This window comes from Eumetopias jubatus, unplaced genomic scaffold (genome assembly GCF_037043125.1).
Source record: "Eumetopias jubatus isolate StellerSeaLion01/CBP00866 unplaced genomic scaffold, mEumJub1_p1.0 scaffold_8, whole genome shotgun sequence".
Lineage (NCBI taxonomy): Eukaryota > Metazoa > Chordata > Mammalia > Carnivora > Otariidae > Eumetopias > Eumetopias jubatus.
In genome coordinates this window covers 130,471,613-130,490,425 of record NW_028274814.1, presented here as the reverse complement: position 1 = coordinate 130,490,425, position 18,813 = coordinate 130,471,613, and the positions used below count along the sequence as shown (strand labels likewise).

The 18,813-nt window shown below is 40.1% G+C and overlaps 1 protein-coding gene across 4 annotated transcripts in view; it reads left to right on the top strand.

Moving 5' to 3' along the window:
• RBFOX2 (RNA binding fox-1 homolog 2) overlaps nucleotides 1-18,813 on the top strand; it is a 280,863-nt gene that overhangs the window by 171,717 nt on the left and 90,333 nt on the right. The window contains exon 1 of one of the 4 annotated variants that reach the window (XM_088025332.1): nucleotides 10,961-11,170. The exons of the other annotated variants lie outside the window; for them this stretch is intronic. Coding sequence (XP_087881458.1) covers nucleotides 11,144-11,170 — 27 coding nt within the window. The 5' untranslated portion in view covers nucleotides 10,961-11,143. Of the gene's footprint in view, nucleotides 1-10,960; nucleotides 11,171-18,813 lie in introns of those variants that run through there. 4 annotated transcript variants of the gene reach the window in all.

The window sequence follows — 18,813 nt, the reverse complement described above, 5'->3', positions numbered from 1 at the left end:
GTACTGAATTGATGCATTATTGTCTCTCATACGTAATACACAGGCTCAGTATCCCAGCAATCTGAAGATAATCTAGTACCTTGTAATGGTCCTCCTAATCTCTTAGAACTGATCTGAGGTAAATGTTTAACCAAGAGAACTGTCTTGGATATACTAAGGCCATTTTGACTCTTAAAAAACAATTTCTTCTGAACAATCCTAAAATAAAATGCAGTGACCATAAAAGGAGAAAAATTGCACTGGGGGCAGGGGGCACAGTAGTACATAAACTCTTACAGATGCCTCACAGTTGCATTTAATACTCATGGTTTGATCTTACTGAAACATGTTATATTACTGGCTCTCCAGGATTAGAGAGATCATAGCCCCTGAAACTAATTTAGAATTATTTATCAGTTTGAACTTTTGAATGCTTGCCCCCAAGTAGGGGATTTCTTAGGGAGCAATAGTTATAAATAGTGTATCTCTTACTAAGCATTTACTTTCTGCTCACTGTATGTCCTGTTTTCTAAGAATTACTTCAGTTCTCTGCTTTTAAATGGGCTGTTTAGATTTTGAAAGCTAACCTGCCATGCTTTATCAGACTGACTTAACACCTGTCCATGTTTGTTACTGCTTTTAATATCTGTTATAGAAATATGTGTGCACATGTGTGTTTGTATATAATGGTAGGGTGGGTATAGCAGCTTCCTAAAAGAGGAAAAGCCAACTGGCTTTTCTGAAAAGACCTTTCCACCCCCACCTTTTGGCAGGCAGCCAGAGTTAATCCTTACATGTTTGACTGGAACAGCTGAGAGAGTGTCTTGCATATCTGAAGGTCTCCAGTGGACTCATGTTGCCTCAGAGTTGGGGCCACCTTCCTCTTCTCTAGTGCTGATCCTGCCAGCTGTCCAGCCTCTGTTAAAGCACAGTGAAGGAGGTGTTAGATGATACACATCCACTGTCATGAAAGGGATCCCTTTACTACATGTAGCAGTGTGACTTCTTTTTTCTCCCATTCCTTTCCACGACAGAGAGGTTTTATACTGTTAATCCTAGCACCTGTCTCTGCTGGAGACAGTTAGAAGGGATGTGTGTGTGTGTGTGTGGTGTGTGTGTGTGTGTGTGTGTGTGTGTGTGTGTGTGTGTGTGTGGTGTGTGGTGTGGGGAGGGGAGGGTGTGTGCGCACATGCGCACCATCCTGCCCAAGACGGAATAGAGAAATAATACCAGTCCCATCTGCTTTTCCATGTCCTGGATTGGGAGTGTTCCCTCTGACGCACTTAAGGCCTGGAACATATATATAATTTTGGATCCTGGATACCTTGTGCTTCCTACTGTTTTTGTTTGCCACTTTAAGGAGCCCCTGTTCTTTTCCTGGCTGTCATTCTCTGCCTCTTGAGTTTCTGGTGGAGCTGTCAGTTTAAAACCAACAGTAATAGCAAGTCTCTAGTATAGTTGTCAGTCTGTAACTAGTAACTCAGTTGGAGCTTTTTGCTTTTTCCCTGAACAGTTCTTCTGGGTAGCGTTGAATCTTACTGGGGTGGAAGCCTGGGCTAAACCAAGCTCCAGCTTCATCATCTGAGCCAGCATACCTATCTGCGTAGACTGGGAGTCAGCCAAAGATTTTTTTGGTGCTACCTAGTTCCTTTGGACAGGACAGCCAGAGCAAGCAGGTCAAAAGTGTAGACCCTTTTGGTACTGTCTTTATCTGAAGATTTTAACCCCCTTTGCTATGTATGGTGTATATTGTATGGATTATCAATATCCTGTTGTCCAGGTAAGCTAAGGGCTATAATTTGTATTGTTGGTGGTGGTTTTTTTTAAGGTGCTGTTTGGTTGATGTGAAGGTTTTATGGTGGGATGAAATGCTTATAAGCTTTCTGTCTTTTGACCTGGTACCATTCAGGGCATAGATTTCTCATAGTATTTTGCTAATTTGCTATAATAGGAAGTTTGAGTTTTATAGTACTGAGGGCTGGGCAGGGGAGGTTGCTTTCAACTCTAGAAGTTCTGAAACTTCACAGAGGTTCCTGTGTGTGTGTGTGTGTGTGTGTGTGTGTGTGTGAGAGAGAGAGAGAGAGAAACAGTGGGCTTGGCATTATAAATGTAACATAACTAAGTCACCATCTCAGAGTAAACTTGAGGCTTCATTTTGAGTAGATGAGAAGCACAGATGGCGGTTTCCAAACGTTGCTGTATTTTTCAGAAAGGTAATGTACGGTAGAGGGCACCCTCTCCAAACTTAATATTTTAGACTATTTTGCGATGAGATAAGTAGTATCTTAAGTTCAATGAACTTCTTGAAGTCTAGAATCAGAAAATTTTAAGTCATTATCAAATATATTTCTACATATCTATTTCCCTTTAAATTAGTAGCAGTATAGTGAGTAAAGCTGAAGAATCCTGGATTCTGATTCAAGCTATAGTGTTAACCACCTCCATGATATGCTCAAATAGCTTCATTTAATTTGACTTCACTGTATGTAAAATGAACGGATTGGACCAAATGATCCTTCATATGGCATGACTCTTTGAAATATTAATTGTGCTGAAAACCTAGAATAGGAAAATAAAAACAGTTAATACAGTTAATTCTGAATTACAGATCCTAGTTGTTTTCTCGGTTTGTTTTGGTTTATTTGTGTTTTCATGGCACTTAATTACTACTTTTTTCTTTCAAATGGCCATTTCTCTAATAGTTAGCTCCTAAGTTGTAGACTAGACAGAAATGCATAGGGTTAAAGGAAGTGACACACTAACCAGTACATCCTATTAGGTATTTTGGGCCTACCGGCTAAACCAGGCTATTTTTATTTGGACCTGGACCTGTTGGGTAAGCTCTCCAGAGTAACACAGCTCTCATTCAGGTCTTATGCTACCAGTGTTGAAGTCAGATGGGAGGGGATGTGGTTATGTGATTATGTTTCTTCAACTGTATTCTAACACATTGGTCTATACTATGTGGTTTACTTCTATTATATATACGGGTTTCCATTATTTGAGCTATTCAAATGAAGAGTATATTACATTTACCATAATGAAATTTTGGTATATTTGTGGGTCTTACTACCTGTGGACTCAGTCTCTACTGGCATAAAACAAATAGATTGGGCTGCATAACAGTTTAAGGCTGGAAGTGTCATGAGACTACATTAGAAGCAGAGCTTCTTCAAAGTAAATATTGATGTGCTTTTGAAGGGAAACATCTGTGAACATTTTTTCTGAGACCCAACTTAGCAAAGTGAGGGACATGTAATAGCAGTCATAAAAGTAAAATTGAGAAAAAAACCTGGAAAAGCAGGTGTTTCCAAAGAAGATTGAAGTATCAGACATATATATGAAAAAAAAAACAATTATAAAATGTAGAAGAAGTTTTGAGGTAGAAAACTGGCCACCCCACAACCAATGAAGCAAAGGTTATGGGATGGATTAAAGAATTCCTGTTTAGAAATTACGACATGAGGGGCACCTGGGTAGCTCAGTAGATTTAGTGTCTGACTCTTGGTTTCGGCTCAGGTCCTGATCTCATGGGTCGTGAGATCAAGCCCCATGTGAGATCAAACCTTGGACTCTGCACTCAGTGGGAGTCTGCTTGAATATTTTCTCCCTCTGCCCCTTCCCCCACTTGCACGCTCATGCTCTCTCTCTCTCTCTCTCTCTCTCAAATAAAATCTTTTCTAAAAAAGAGAAATTATGACATGTTTGCTATAAAGTCTTTTGCAGTAAAATTTGATTCATTTATAATGAAAGGAACTTGCCATCCCAAATCTTTTTGGTCATTAGGATTTAGTCTTGATAAATGTCATGCTTAGTATTTGAAACACTTTGCTGGCCTTTCTCGATTTAGTAGATTTATTCTATCTGAAATTAAGGTAGCTTAGAAAGGCAGGTAATGGGATGTTAGAATTTGAGAGTACACTTTCCATTCCACCACATCAGGGAAATTAATGGGATTGAAAAAACAATTTGAAATTGAAGGATCCAAAACTATTTTACAGTCTTATTTATTAATTCAGTTAGGGTAGTAGTTTTCTTTCATTGCATTTATAAATAGGTAATAGATGGTTGTTTGCTACCTAAACTTTTATCTCAACAATGGTTACAAAATTTTCTTGCTGGTTTCTGTTATATTCTTAAACTTTGGTAAATTAAAGCTCCTCACTGGATAACATGTGCGGTTCTATACCAGTGTGTTATGCCATTAGAAATTATGGAGCATGTGACTGAACAGTATTTTTTTAAAAATTAAAGATTTTGCACCCTTTTTTTGAATTTCTCCTCAACATAAGGCAATGAAGTATTTCCAGAACTTGATCATTCATTGCTCTTGCTCGTAATAAAATCACACATGTCTTTAGAGTGTGCAGTTGAAACTGGTTGTTTTATTATGATTTTTGCAGAACTAAATCTCGACCAAATCAGGTTAAAGTACAAGCAGAGTAAGTAGATAGGGGCTTGCTAGAAATGACTTACAGGACAATGACTATAGTCTCCCTACCCAGAAAAAAATCTATTCATTGAGAAACTACTCCTGAAATTATTCTTTTGGATTAAAGATTACTGCCTTTGACTGAATGGTTAGAATATAACTTGTTAGGGTGGCTTCTGTCAAAAGAAAAAAAAAAAACAAACCCAAAACCCAGAAAACAAGTGTTGGTGAGGATGTGGAGAAGTTGGAATCCTTGTGCATTGTTGGTGGGCATATAAAATGGTGCAGCTGCTGTAGAAAACAGTATGATGGCTCCTCAAAAAATTAAAAATAGAACTACCATATGGCCCAGCAATTCCACTTCTGGGTACATACCCAAAAGATTTGGAAGCAGGGTCTCAAAGAGATACTTGTACTCAGGTTCACAGCAGCATTATTCACAACAGCCAGAAGGTGGAAGCAACAACCCAAGTGTCCATCAGTGGATGAATGAATGGATAACCAAAATATAGTATATACGCACAGTGGAACATTATTCAGTCTTAAAGATTTATTTATTAGAGAGAGTGAGAATGAGTTGGGGGGAGGGGCGGAGCTGGAGAGGGAGAGAGAGAATCTCAAGCAGATTCCCCGGACGTGGGGCTCGATCTCACGACCCTGAGATCATGACCTGAACCGAAATCATGAGTCGGATGCTCAACCAGCTGAGCCACCTAGGCGCCCCTACTCAGTCTTAAAGAAAGGAAAATTCCTATAGAATCTGTAACATGGATGAACCGTGAGGATAGTTACACTCAGTGAAGTAAGCCAGTCACAAAGACAAATACCATATGATGCCACTTCTGTGAGGCACCCAGGGTTGTCAAATTCATAAAGACAGAAAGTAGAGTGGTAGTTGCCAGGGGCTCCTGAGGACAAGGAGAATGGAGAGTTATTGTTCAGTGCGTACAGAGTTTCAGTTTTAAAAAATGAAGAGCGTTCTGGCGATGGATGGTGGCAGTGGTAGCACATTATGAATATATGATATTACTGAACTGTATTCAGTTGACCCTTGAACAACACCAGTTTGAACTGCTTGGGTCCATTTCTATGTGAAGTTTTTACAGTACGGTACTGTGGATGTTTTTTCTCTCTCTCATGATGTTCTTAATAACTTTCCCCCCCTCTAGCTTATGGTAAGAATACAGTGTATAATACTATCTATAAAATACGTGTTCAGTGACTGTTTATGTTATCAGTAAATCTTCCAGTACTTAAGTTTTGGGGGATTCAAAAATTATACGTGGGTTTTTGACCACCTTGGGGGTCAGGTCCCCTAACCCTTGTGTTGTTCAAGGGTCAGTTGTACTTGAAAATGGCTAAGAGAGTAAATTTTATGTGTATTTTGCCACAACAAAAAATATTGGAGGGGAAAATGTAACTGTTGTTGCAAGTTAAGGGTTTGTCTTTTATCCCAGTTTTTCCTGAGGCAGTTTTACTTAACTGTCTGTCATCCGCTGAACACATTGACACCGATCATCATTTTGAGGTGAATGGGCAGTTGGAGGAAGAAGCGAGGCCTTACATTATGGGGAGGGGGGAGCTAAGTGTCCGTATTTGAGAATTTAGGACAGCCAAGTACAGCTTAAGGATATTCGGCATCTGGAAGATTGGGAGAAAGAAAGTTGCCTATCTGAAAGATCCATTTGCCTAGCGCATGCTCGGATCTGCAGAATGCTGTGGACTGAATTAGCCCATAGACTATCCACTTCTTTGTGGGAAGGCGACCTTGATGTAGAGGGATATATGTGTTCTTTGATTTCTCATTCTGAGGAGTTTTTTTTTTTGAGTACCTACTGTGTGCCAGACACTGTGCACAGGAATTTGGAGGTGAAGAAGACAGGAGAGTCTTCAGGAATTTATTTAGTAATAGAGACAGCATATTTTAGTATTGAAGAAACAACACACTGCAGTTTTCATAGGCTCATCAGGTATTACTGTCTCGATAATCTGGTTATTGATAAATTTGTTTACGATATTTAATATTTCCTTAATCTCAGAGAATACAGAGAGTGTACACATAGTTTCAATTGTATATATAACTCTAGTTGTCTAGACTTTGGGATATTTTAAAGATACAAGAGTATGTTACCCAAATCTAGATAATTTATGAAGTAATGTTTTCTAATTTCTCTGGCCTCACCTATGTCTTAGAGTATGTTTTTGGGGGTCTTGTTCTAAAGGTTTGATTTTTAGGGACAAGAAATAAATGTGAGGGTTATTTGGGTTTTATGAACATACAAGGTCTAAAGCAGTCATTTCAAATGCTGCTCTCACCTTTTCTTTTTTTTTTCAAGAATGGGTTCTATAAAACTGATCCCTGCCTAAACTAGAGAAAAGAAGCGAGGAAATAATAGAGTTAGCCTTAATTTGGCTTCATTTCTACCAACGGGAATGTGGGGGCAAAGGATATTAAAGTGGCATTGTGTCAGAGATGCTTCTGGGAAGGTATTTAATATCTATTAGGTGTAAATTGTTATTTACACTTCGGGTTATTGTGTGGGGGTGTGCTGTGAAAAGCTTTTATACTGACAAGTTTTTATTATTGCAGGAAATGCTGTCCCTTTAATGTTGCTTTTCACTTGGGTGTCAGAGGCAGCCTGGGAAAGTATGAGCAAAACCTGCCTTCCAGCCAGGGACTGTTGGATCTGCTTTTATAGCATTGCTGGTGTGTGGGTGGAAGTTACGGAAGTTGAGTCACATCTAATGTAAAATTGTGAAGAGCAAAAGCACCTAAAGTTGTGTTTTTTTTTTTAAAAATCAGTGAGTATTATTTTGTCTAGAATCTGAACTATTCTAATCAAGTTGAAAATAAGGCCTTTCTCCCACTCTCTGTACATCTTCCTTTCAGCCTCAAATTTCTAAGATACTGAAGTGAATTTATAAATTCAAACATATTTCCAAGTACCTTTTTGGAAGAAAAGAACACTTTTCTAATGTTTTGATAACCACATGGATGCTCTTCATTCTTAGGTACCCGTGTATCTAAAATAAATGAATAGAGATAGAAATCAAGGCATTATAGCTTGATTTCAGCAAACATTTCTTCACTACTGTGTATTTAGGCATTGCATTAGGAACTGGGGAGATGGTATGCAACACACAGTTCCTACTGTCAGACTGCTCATCATCAAGTCATACCCCCAACAGTTAAGAACCGTGGGCTAGGCACTAAGGCATAGGGAAAAGGGGGACCTAACCCAGATGTGGGAGCAGGTAGGGTCAGGACAAGCTCTAGGGCAGGGGATCCCTGAAGTGAGCTTTGCAGGAAGAATTCACCAGTTAGCCAGATAGAAGGCCCTGTTCAAGGGAGTAAGAACATGAAACAGAAAAGAACAGAAACATGGTATTGTTGAGGAATGTGGCTCAGTGTGCTAGGAGCAGAGGAGTGGTGGCAGCAGGAGGGGAAGCAGGGACTCCGATTCGGGACAGTGAGGCTAGGTTATGTGGTAGGCACCTACTTAAGAGTTAGGACTTTCCCCCCTTTTAGCCTGTGGGGAATAGTTGAGGATTTTAATCAGGGAAATGGCATGATGGGATTTACACTTGGAAGGAGGTCCCTGGCAGTGATGAGCAGCGCAGATAGCAAGAGTGGTAGACTGGAGGCAGAGGGACAAGTAGGAGGCTAGATACAAAATAATATGGCCAGAACTGAGTTTGTGGTGCTAGGGACGGAAAGAAAGGGCAGATTTCACAGAACTCAAAAGGACTTGCTTCTGGTTTGGTGTGGTGTTGAGTGAGAAGGAGGATCTTGGAAGGATCCCAGAAATTCCATCCCAGAAAATACCCTGGAATGAGTTGTTCATTGGTACACTACAGGGCACATTCAGCCACTAGGGGACTCCAGTTGTTTTGCTGGGTCAGATGCAAGGCTGTTCAATTGCTCTTCTCTCTTCTTGGGCATCGGGGAGCAAATTGTCTTCTATAATGCCAGCCTTGAAAGTCAGGGACACACTTCAAAATATCCTTGAGTATGTCCTGTTATTCGGTGAGTTTATGAAAATCATTGTAATTTTTATTTTGACATTAGCTCATACTAACTCTTTCTTGTGGTGGTGACTATTGTAAGCTTATTATTTGCAGTGTAAAATGTTGGTCCTGTGTGTGCAAAGGACGCATGAATACCAGGCCAAAGGAAACTTGTGTCCTGGCGCTAGTCCTGGACTTTTTGCATGTAGAGATTCCTCATCTGCCTCTTTATTAAAAAAAAAAAAAATTTTTTTCCTTGGGGCCTTGTTGTCTGCCTTTATGTATGGAGGCTGCAGTCACACACAAGCTTCAAGATAACCACGGCTTTCATAACGGTAGTGTGTGTGTGTGTGTGTGTGTGTGTGTGTGTGGTGTGTGTGTGTGTGGTGTGTGTGTGTGTGAGAGAGAGAGAGAGAGAGAGAGAGATGGGGAGTGGGGGAGTCCGTCTTGCTCAGGGTTTTCTGCCCCTAGCACTAGATGGACTAGTGGATTCAGAGAATGGTATACAGTGATTCGCAGATTTAATTTCTTATATTAGAACTGAAAACATAAATAATTATCCCATAAATGTGATTTAGATTTTTTTGAAAAGTACACTGGGTTGCCTTTGCTTCCGGTGAAACTCACCTACCTCTTTTCTGCTTACTCTGTATTTTTAAAAAATTTGACTGTGGTTTATCTCCTAATTGGCTTTTCAGTCGCAAACTCAGAAATGCAGTATGTCCTATCTTCTAGATCATTTCTAAAAATGTTAAATAAGAACAAGCCTAGTACTGATCCATTCCTTTTCTCAGAGTGATATGTTTTTCCCCTAATGTTTAAAGATCCCATTCTTTGGTACATATTTCTTTATGCATTGTGGATTATACCAGAAGTATGCAGATATCTGTAAAATGCCCAGAATAGTGCCTGACTTATTGTAAGTATTCAGTAAATAGCTATGATTATGCCAGTTTCTGCAGGTTCTCCAGATTGGTAGTTTTTGTATTCTTTTTAGAATTTTTGTTAAAATGATTATTAATTTGGGTAGGAGCATGATGATGTTATATTGGCAATGTGCCAACCCACATTATTATACAGTACATTTAAAAGGTTGGTTATGCATTTTGTCAGATCCTCATAAAGATAGCAAAACACGGTGTATTCTCAGTGTGATTTGTGATTTTACTTTACTTTTTTTTTGATTTGTGATTTTAAATCTTGATTTCTTTAGTGTGTTTATCTTAAATATAGGAAGCTTAATTTTAGAATTAATCTCTTTGCCTTTGGGTAATCTGTTAGAGATTATAACAATAAATACCAAAATGAAAATATAAATAAAATCCTTTAGAATAGGATCTTATTTATTAGAATACTAAAAAATGGGAAATCTTCGTTTTTATGAGATAAATGATAAACACCATAAACATCATCTACACAGATTATTTTATTTGAAAGTTTACTAATTTAAAGTAGGGAGATTATGGAATTGGTATTTGGAAGTTAAAGACTTAAGATCAGTTGTAAAGGGCAGAATCAGGACTTAGACCAAGACTTCCAGACTGAATCACCCCTTTATGCTTTTTTCATTATGTCATTTTAATAAGAGAATGTTAAACTCTTATGTTCAGTAAATGTTCTTACAAATCTTTTATATCTATAGTGCTCTGTAGTAACAATTACTCTTTACAGTAATGACACAGGTGCCCAGTGTGTATATAGGAAAGGGTTATGATTTTCAGGAGAGGCTGAAATCCAGAAGCCCTGGGGAAACACAAAGGGTGGCTTCTGTTAACCAGAATTTACAATGAAACTGGAAGCCTTCAGCAGTCAAATCTGTATGTACTTTTGTATACAGCTTCAGTTTCTTAAACAGACATGTTTATAGACACCTTTTCCAGAATCCCCAGGTTTTTTTACAGTAGAAAAAATAAGGACTTAGATCACCTTCTTCCTCTCTTTTCGTCCTTTGCGGTCATTAGACTGATTTAGGACAGGCAGGTTCTTGCCCTTTCTCATTCCTTTGAAAACCCTCCTGTAAGTGGTCATTCAGCAGCTTTTCACATCTTTCATTAAATCTCCTACATCTGTAAACTGTACATCAGTGGAAATGTTTTTTTAAAAATAATTTTTGTTTCATTTCTTATTTATGATTAGATATTCACGGGTGGAATACTTTAAATCTGTATTAACTATGCTGAGCTGCTATGAATGCTTCCAGTGCTATATAATTAATGCCCCCATAGCAGATATTCATTCCTTAAAATATGCCTGCACATGGCGCCTGCCCCTCCCTCCCTCTCTCTCTCCCCCTCCTTCCCTCCTACACACACACACACACACACACACACACACACGCGTGCGCAAAGCACACACCAAACTGCCATTCTCCAGCAGGCCTGTTTTCTGGAGTTGGGAGATGTCAGCCGTCCGGGAGGGGTGGGGGGAGGAGGAAGAGGTGGGGCTCCACTCTGATTAATTACCTTAGGCATTCAGGGGTGGGGCTTCCTTCAGCCATCTGCCTGAGATATGGGAGGGAGCTGGGGAGAGAAGGAGGGGGAGAGGCTGCCAGAGAGGAAGAGAAAAGAAAGGAAGAAACGCTAGAAAGAAAAAGGAAGGGGAACGGGATAAAGGGAAATCAGTAGCCTGCCCCAAAATAGCTAGCCTGGGGGGGGCGGGGGGAGCTGTGGAGGTGCGCCCCAGCAGGACTGCCCTGAAGGGCTCATCCTCCGTGCCGTTTGGTTTATGGAGGAAAAGAAAATGGTCACTCAGGTAAGATTTGTGTTTCCTCCGCGTGCCTCTTTTCTGGTTTCTGGGATCTAAATAAAGACCTGGGGGTCGGGCATAGTAGGCAGAGTTTTAATAATGATTGCCTTCTCAGAGAAGGCCAGATTTATTGTTATCAACTGAAAAGTGTTAGTCTGTGTCTGCTGAGTGTGTGCCTGTGTGTGTGTGAGTGTGCCTGTGTGCGTGCGTGTGCACGCGCGTGTGAGTGTGTGCCTGTGAGTGTGAGTGTGAGTGTGTGCCTGTGCGTGTGCTGGATCCATATCCTTTTTTCTCTCCCCCTCCCTCAGCTCCATAGCAGATTCCTGTTTCCTGTACTGTGCAGCTGTAGCTCAGGAAAGACCCTGTGGGGATTTGTCTACCTCTTTGTCTTGGTTCTGAGAAGAGGGAGGGAGAGAAGCTGCAGAGGTAGGAAGAGATTCTTACAGACTGCCAAAATGAGGGGAAAGGGATTGACTTCCTTTTAAGAATTGCAGAAGAATTTGTGTTCTAGGGAAATCTGATTCCTGATTCACTGTGGTTTCTCAGGATTGGCTATGGAATTGCCGTTCTGCTGCCTTCTCTGTAAATGGCTTATTAAAAATGAAGGCTAGAAAAATAGGCTTCATCTTCCTGGCTTTGTTACTGGCAAAGAATGTTTTCAGTGGGAACCATGGGAATATCCAGGTGTAGCAGAGGCAGGTAGAGCCCTCTGTGAGAGGAGAACAAATCTGAGTGTATAAATGACAATCACACGGGCAGTAAAAGGCATTTGAAGGAGAGGGAGTAGGAAATGGAAGATCTCTTTCTCTCGCTCGCTCGCTCTCTCTCTCTCTTCTGCCTGTCTTTGGTTATGCCAGGCAATATCTAATCTGCATTTTAGCAAGTCATTCCTGACAAATGGAAAGGTGAATACTCTACCACGGTTCCCCCTGGCCGTGCTCTTTTTCTCCTTGGCACCCTCTGCATGTTCCTTTTACCCTTTATCTTTACACATAGGTTGAGAGGGAATGATGAGACTGCAATTGATCAGTGAAATCATTTGCATGGGTGAGCGTTCCTGTCCTTTAGGCTCAGACTTAGGATCAGTGTCACTCCAGGCTTTTATGCTCTGTAGGGAAATTTCATCACTGGACAGTGCTTTCCTTTTAAGGAGTTTGCCCTTTTTTTTTGTATTCTCCTCATTTCCTCTCCGAGTCACCACCGGAGGGCGAGAGAGTCAGCTAGCTATCTGGATAGAGGCATCATTTTAGGAGCAGGAACACTGTTCCGTTAAATGTTATATAATGCCCTGCAGTGCTGTTTGGAAGGAGGGAAAGCATTAGGGCGATTCTGCCGACGTGACCTAGAAGGAAGGGAAGTTCCAAAGAATATATGCTTCCAAAGTGATTTTTCACCAGATCTGAGTTTGGAGATTATCAAGAAACCCTCCTTTTGGAAAAGGGAGAAACCTTTGAAATATTTTCTCTTCCGTTTCTTATCCCTTTGTTGTTAGCCTAATTAACTCTTTAGAAATACTGCTTTACTTTTTAAAAATTTCCATAAAAGAGAAGACCTATTTCTGGATTCTCTTTGTTGCTTGGGAGATGATACTTCTTAACCTTGGAGCCCTCATTCAATTTTCATTAACTGGCACTATTACAGGACGACAGCTCTCTTCTTTCTCAGCTGTTACTGGGAGGGCTTTCCAACTACTTGACTTTTCATTATATATATTTTTAAATCAGTGAAAGAGTTCTCTAAACTAGTACTTTTTCTAATCAGAGGGTTTCTGTGGCCTCTTGGAATGTGTGCCCTTCGTTTCTGGAGGAGCTGGGTGAGCATGTGTAAGCACAAGTTAGAATGCACATGCTCATGCACACTTCATATTGCAGTCTGAAGAACTGGTATTTAAGAGAACTGTGGTCTTAGCAGCGAAGCAGAAGAGAGAAATAAGAACTGGAAAGAAGGATTTCTTGGTGGTTAAGAATTCTAAGGGATAAATTAAAATCACTGTGGTTGTCTCAGGATGTGCTGGATGCTGAGAGAAGGAAGTTGCTCATTTTTCCCATCCCGAATTTCTATAACTGGGAAGTACAGAGTATCAGATTTGTGGATTTTCAGTATGTATGCCAGCATATTTGTTTTGGTACATATTCTTTCTGTGTAATATAACATACATGGTTCTTAGTAATCTAGAAAAAAAAATCAAAGGAAATAACTGGATGGGCCAAATCTTTGTCCTTACAATAAGGTTTTGGGTTTTTTTATTTGTTTGTTTTGGTTTTTGTTTTTCAAGCTAGACACCTAATCCCAATATTTGATAATGATCTGTCAGATAAACTTTCTGAATATAAAATGTCTGCGCTGTTCAGGGTTTGGTTATCAAAGTTAAATGGCTAATTATGGTGTTTAGTGCCTTGACTAGTATATTAAGAAAGGTATTTGGATATATTTTTATCATTTGGTCACCTAGGTTCTTTGCATATTGGATCCTGACATTTCTGTATCCCTTTATTTTAAATTAGTTGCTCACTTTGAAGGAAGAAGGGCGAAGTGGATGACAATATTAGACCCATATCAATAGTTGCACCTTATTATTTTATTGGCTCTAGTTTTATAAGGCCAGTTCTCGGGGTAATTAGCCAACTGCTCTGTCATTTACAATAGGTAATCAGTGTTTTGCTTTAAAAAAAAAGCAAATGACAATTTAATCACAAAATTCTAATATTCTAGGGGCGCCTGGGTGGCTCAGATGGTTAAGTGTCTGCCTTCGGCTCAGGTCATGATCCCAGGGTCCTGGGATCGAGTACCGCATTGGGCTCCCTGCTCCTTGGGAGCCTGCTTCTCCCTCTGTCTCTCTCTCTCTCTCTCACTCTCATGAATAAATAAATAAATAAATAAATAAATAAATAAATTAAAATCTTAAAAAAATTCTAATATTCTAGACAGACATGCTCTTGTGACTTTTAAAAATACAACTTTAGGTGTATCCGTTGTTCATGTAAATGTCGTAGGAGTTTTTCACTGAGATACTTTGTTATTTCTGAGTATGTGAACGAAATTATTGCATCTCTTCACATCTATAAAAACAATGTAGAATAAAAGGAAGGAAAAGAGAAGTTATTCTTGTAATATGTGTAAAATTAGAAAAACAAAATTGCAAATGACTTCAATTAATAAAAAAAAATGTTTAGCCAGACTCAGACTCAGTTATACTGTTTGTTGTTGAAAGGAAAAGTATACCAGGCAGAGAGGAAAAGATCTTACAGTATGGATGTGAAAGAAAATTTTTGTACTCCTATAGTGTAAGACTGCCAGTTTCTGTGGAACACAAAGCCCTCCCTTTCTTGGACAGCTCAGTGCTTTGCTGGCATTTTCTTCAAAATCTGTTTTCCATCAGGACTGAGAGGAGGGAAGGTGTTAAGAATAAGGGAGGTTGGAAAGGGGGTTGCTGTTCCTTTAAATAGTGCAGTGAGCCCATGTGGCAGCAGGCCGGCTCTGGAGTGTATTCTTTTGTAATGAATCACCAGTTCCATTGTCTGCTATCTCCCCTCTCTGTAGCTGCAAGGCTGAAGCCTTTCACCTGAGTTGCTGCCCCTTCGCTCTTCTGTTCCAGGGTGGTTGGGAGAAAAGAAGAGGGAGGGTATTTTATGCTTTAATTAAAGACAGATAACAGAGCAGGTATGTTTTGCTTTGTTTCATTTTCCCCTATCCTTTCTGTGTTTGTTTTTTTGAAATGAGTTGGAGTAGGGAATCAGTTCTGTGATCTAGCTTAAGCATATTCCATTTTTCTGTGGATTTTGAAAGTGCTCGTGATTATTTAGTCTCCATTTTGTGGCATTGCTTTAAAGTGATTCCATTCGCTTGCCTGCCAATTCCACCAAACCTCATCCCACCCTTCATCCACAGAGCTTCAGCCCACACTGTTTGTTTTGGCACACTTTCCACTTTCTATGGGCTGCACAGGACGCTGGGAAGTTGGGGGTAGGTGCAGATTGTGGGTTGGAGACTAATTTATGTTACTTTACAATGAACCAAAAAAAGCCTCACTTTTTCCAGAGATTTGGTTTCTCTCTGAATTTTTCTACACTGCTCCATATCTTCAGTTACAAACATTGCCTTGCCAGAGCCAAGATGGACTCTTGAAAAATATTGCTATGCTTAAAATTACTAAGCTTTCCTGAAAAGATACCCAGAATTGCGTAAATGTGATTAAATCTGAGCAATTTTGACTCGTTAGATGATTTTTCTTCCCAGTCATCCCCGTGCCCCCACCCCCACCACCCCTTTTTTGCCCCTTCTCTTTTTTTTAACTTCACCTTTCTCCTTAGTTTTACAGTTGAGACTCAGTAAGCTTAGTGTTTGATAATCTACTATTCAATAAGTTTTTATGGCCATCGAGGACATCTCCATGTTGCAAGGTAAAGGACACTCATCCCCGTCTCCATGATAGGGCATGGCGGAAAGGCCTGGTTTTGTTCCTCTAGTTTTCTGTTTTTGCCTGAAAATTTTCAAACTCCTATCTACACAGATGGCCATGTGAAAACAGTTTCATCTCTCTTTTGACTTCTGTTTTGTGGATCAGTCACGTTTTAACATCTTTGTATAATTCCTTACCTCGGGTTGTTTCTTGGGCTTCGCTAGATGACACTCGGGTCATCGCCAGGAACCAGTCACAGAGCTGATACCGCCGCTCTGCCCAGAGGCCTCTTTCTGGTGTACTGTTCCTCTCTGGAACCTGACATTGTTGGTGTCCCAAGGCATTCCCTTCTGCAGCCATAATCCCTCGCTCTTTCTGTTTCATCATTCCAGAACCACTGTCCAATCTTTCTTTTAAGCTTCCTTCACAGCGCTTGGTCTGTGAAATCCAACAAACCCAAATGGGACGCACCCCTGCTGTACATGCTGTGCTGTGTTGAATGCAGCGACTTTATGATCGGGCATCGGTACTCAGTGGCCAGGCTAAGTGTTAGGAACGCTGCGGTCTGCCATGCTGTAGTGTTGCTGTTTCCCGGATGCTTAAATGTGCTTCTGTTTCTATTAGAATGATGACATTCAGGAAACCTTAGAATAATTCGTTAGAGGTCATTGACAGAGTGAATTATTTAAAGTGCAAGTCTGATTTTGTCACTCCTGTGCTTTAAACCTTCCCAGCTGTTGCCCTGCAGACTCAGAATAAAATCCAGTGTCCTTACTCTGGTCTCTGAGGCTCTGCGTGGTCAGGAACCTTCCTGTCTCCCCAAACTTCTCTCCAGAGGCCAGTGACGCTGGCTTCTTTGCTAGTCTCAACACACCCTGTATCCTCCTGCTCTGGGCCTTTTCTCTCAGCCTGAAATGCTCTTCCCCCAGATAACCACAGGGCTTCTCATGGGAGAGCACTCCCTTGACAGGCCCATCTCAGCTGAACTCCCCTATACCCATAGGCTGCTTTTTCTTCACTTAACACTGATTGTAGTGCTTATCATTACTTGTCATAGGTATGCTTGTTCATTTTCTGTGCCACCAACCCCTTCAAAGACTATAAGCCCTGCGAGGTCAGGGACCTTGTCAGCAGTCTGCTGTATACTCAGTGTCTGGCATGTAGTCATAATGTAGTCATAATATAGCTAATCAGCTAATCCTTATATATAGGATGTGGTACTATCAGGTACTGTGCTAAACACTTTATCTACATTAACTCATTAAAATCCTCTCCACAACCCTATCATTATCCCTTTGGTATAGAAGAGGAAACCGAGACATAAAATGGTTAGGTAACTTGCCCAAGTTTAGACAGCTGCTAAGAGATGTGAAGATTCATATCCATAGACTGGCTTGGGAATCCACACTCTAAACCATGGTACCCCAGTGCCTCTTGTAGGTATTACATATTCAGTACATGTTTGTTGAATGTGTGAATGAATTAATTTAGTTGAGACTCTCTGATTCACTTCTGGAATTTCCATCTCTGACTTACTCAGGGCTTTGATAGAATATAGTTGAGCCTTGAACAACACAGGTTTGAACTGCACACACCTACTTAATGCGGATTTTTTCAATAAGTACAGTATATTGTAAATCTATTTTCTCCTCCTTAAGGTTTTCCTAATTTCTTTTCTCTAGCTTACTTGATTATAAGAATACAGCACATAGTACATATAACATACAATATATGTGTTAATTGACTGTTAATGGTAAAGCTTCTGTCAACAGTAAACCATCAGTAAAGTTTTTGGAGAGTCAAAAAATACGCAGATTTTTGACAGTGTGGGGGCAGAGGCAGGGTAGGCGTCCCAACCTCCACATTGTTCAAGGGTCAACTGTACATGCAATAATGTACATACAATGCATACCTTACATGCACAATAACATACATACTCGCGGTAACACAACAACATAATTTACATACATAATCATTATTGTGGTCATATACATCATTGTCATCATATCATACATCACTGTCAATCTCTCTTTTTTAAAAAGATTTTATTTATTTGAGAGAGAGACACAGAGACAGAGCAAGCAGGGGGAGGGGCAGAGGGAAAGGGACAAGCAGACTTCCTGCTGAGGAGGGAACTTGATGCGGGGCTTGATCCCAAGACCCTGAGACTGTGACCTGAGCCTAAGGCAGACACTTAACCGACTGAGCCACCCAGGTGCCCCTTGTCAGTCTCTTTTTGAGATAGGTGGTATTTTTTCCCATACGTTACACTTCGAGATTTGAGAGATCAGGCACCTGGGTGGCTCTAGGTACAGCGATAGGTTTCAAACTTGAATCTGTTTAATTCTGTATCTGCATACTCTTCCGTTGTACTAGAATAGCCTCATAAGATAAATAGTTCCGGGGCGCCTGGGTGGCTCAGTTGGTTAAGCGACTGCCTTCGGCTCAGGTCATGATCCTGGAGTCCCGGGATCGAGTCCCACATCGGGCTCCCTGCTCGGCAGGGAGTCTGCTTCTCCCTCTGACCCTCTTCCCTCTCATGCTCTCTCTCATTCTCTCTCTCTCAAATAAATAAATAAAATCTTTAAAAAAAAAAAAGATAAATAGTTCCATTGTTGGCCATTAAAAGGTAGAAGAGTTTTCCTTACAGCAAGCTGTTTTCATTAGGGTTTTCTCACCTCACCTCTGTCATCCAGAGTCACATAGAGAGATTTAATCTCCCTTCATGAAAGCTAAATACCTGAAGATAACTGCTAAGTGTTCCCTTTCATCTTCTGTCCTTTTTGCATTTCTTACCTACTTCCTCGCATTAGTCCTCACAGATAGAAAACATACAGTTTCCAGAGACTTGACTGTCTTGGACTGATTATTTCAATTTCTGTGAATGATTTACCATTTATATCTAATTACTAAGTATAATATCAGTTGAGTATTAAAGATCATATCTTTATTATAAATTTTGTTTTTTGATATGTTTTGATTTTACTCAGTTTTCATAGCTTATTGATCATGTAGTGTTATCAGCAATTTATAATTTCAAAAATGAGGGGATCTCTTAAGTAGAATATTATTTTTCTTCTCCATAGTAAAGCTATGCAGGCTGTCAGCTGTTTGGCAAGAATCTACCCATCTTCTTAGGTCTTGCTCAGATCCCTCAAAGGTTAACTAACAATGAAATTTTCACTTTTTAAAATTATTTTTTAGAAATACTGTTTCAAAGATGACAGTTGGACTGACAAATAACATACTG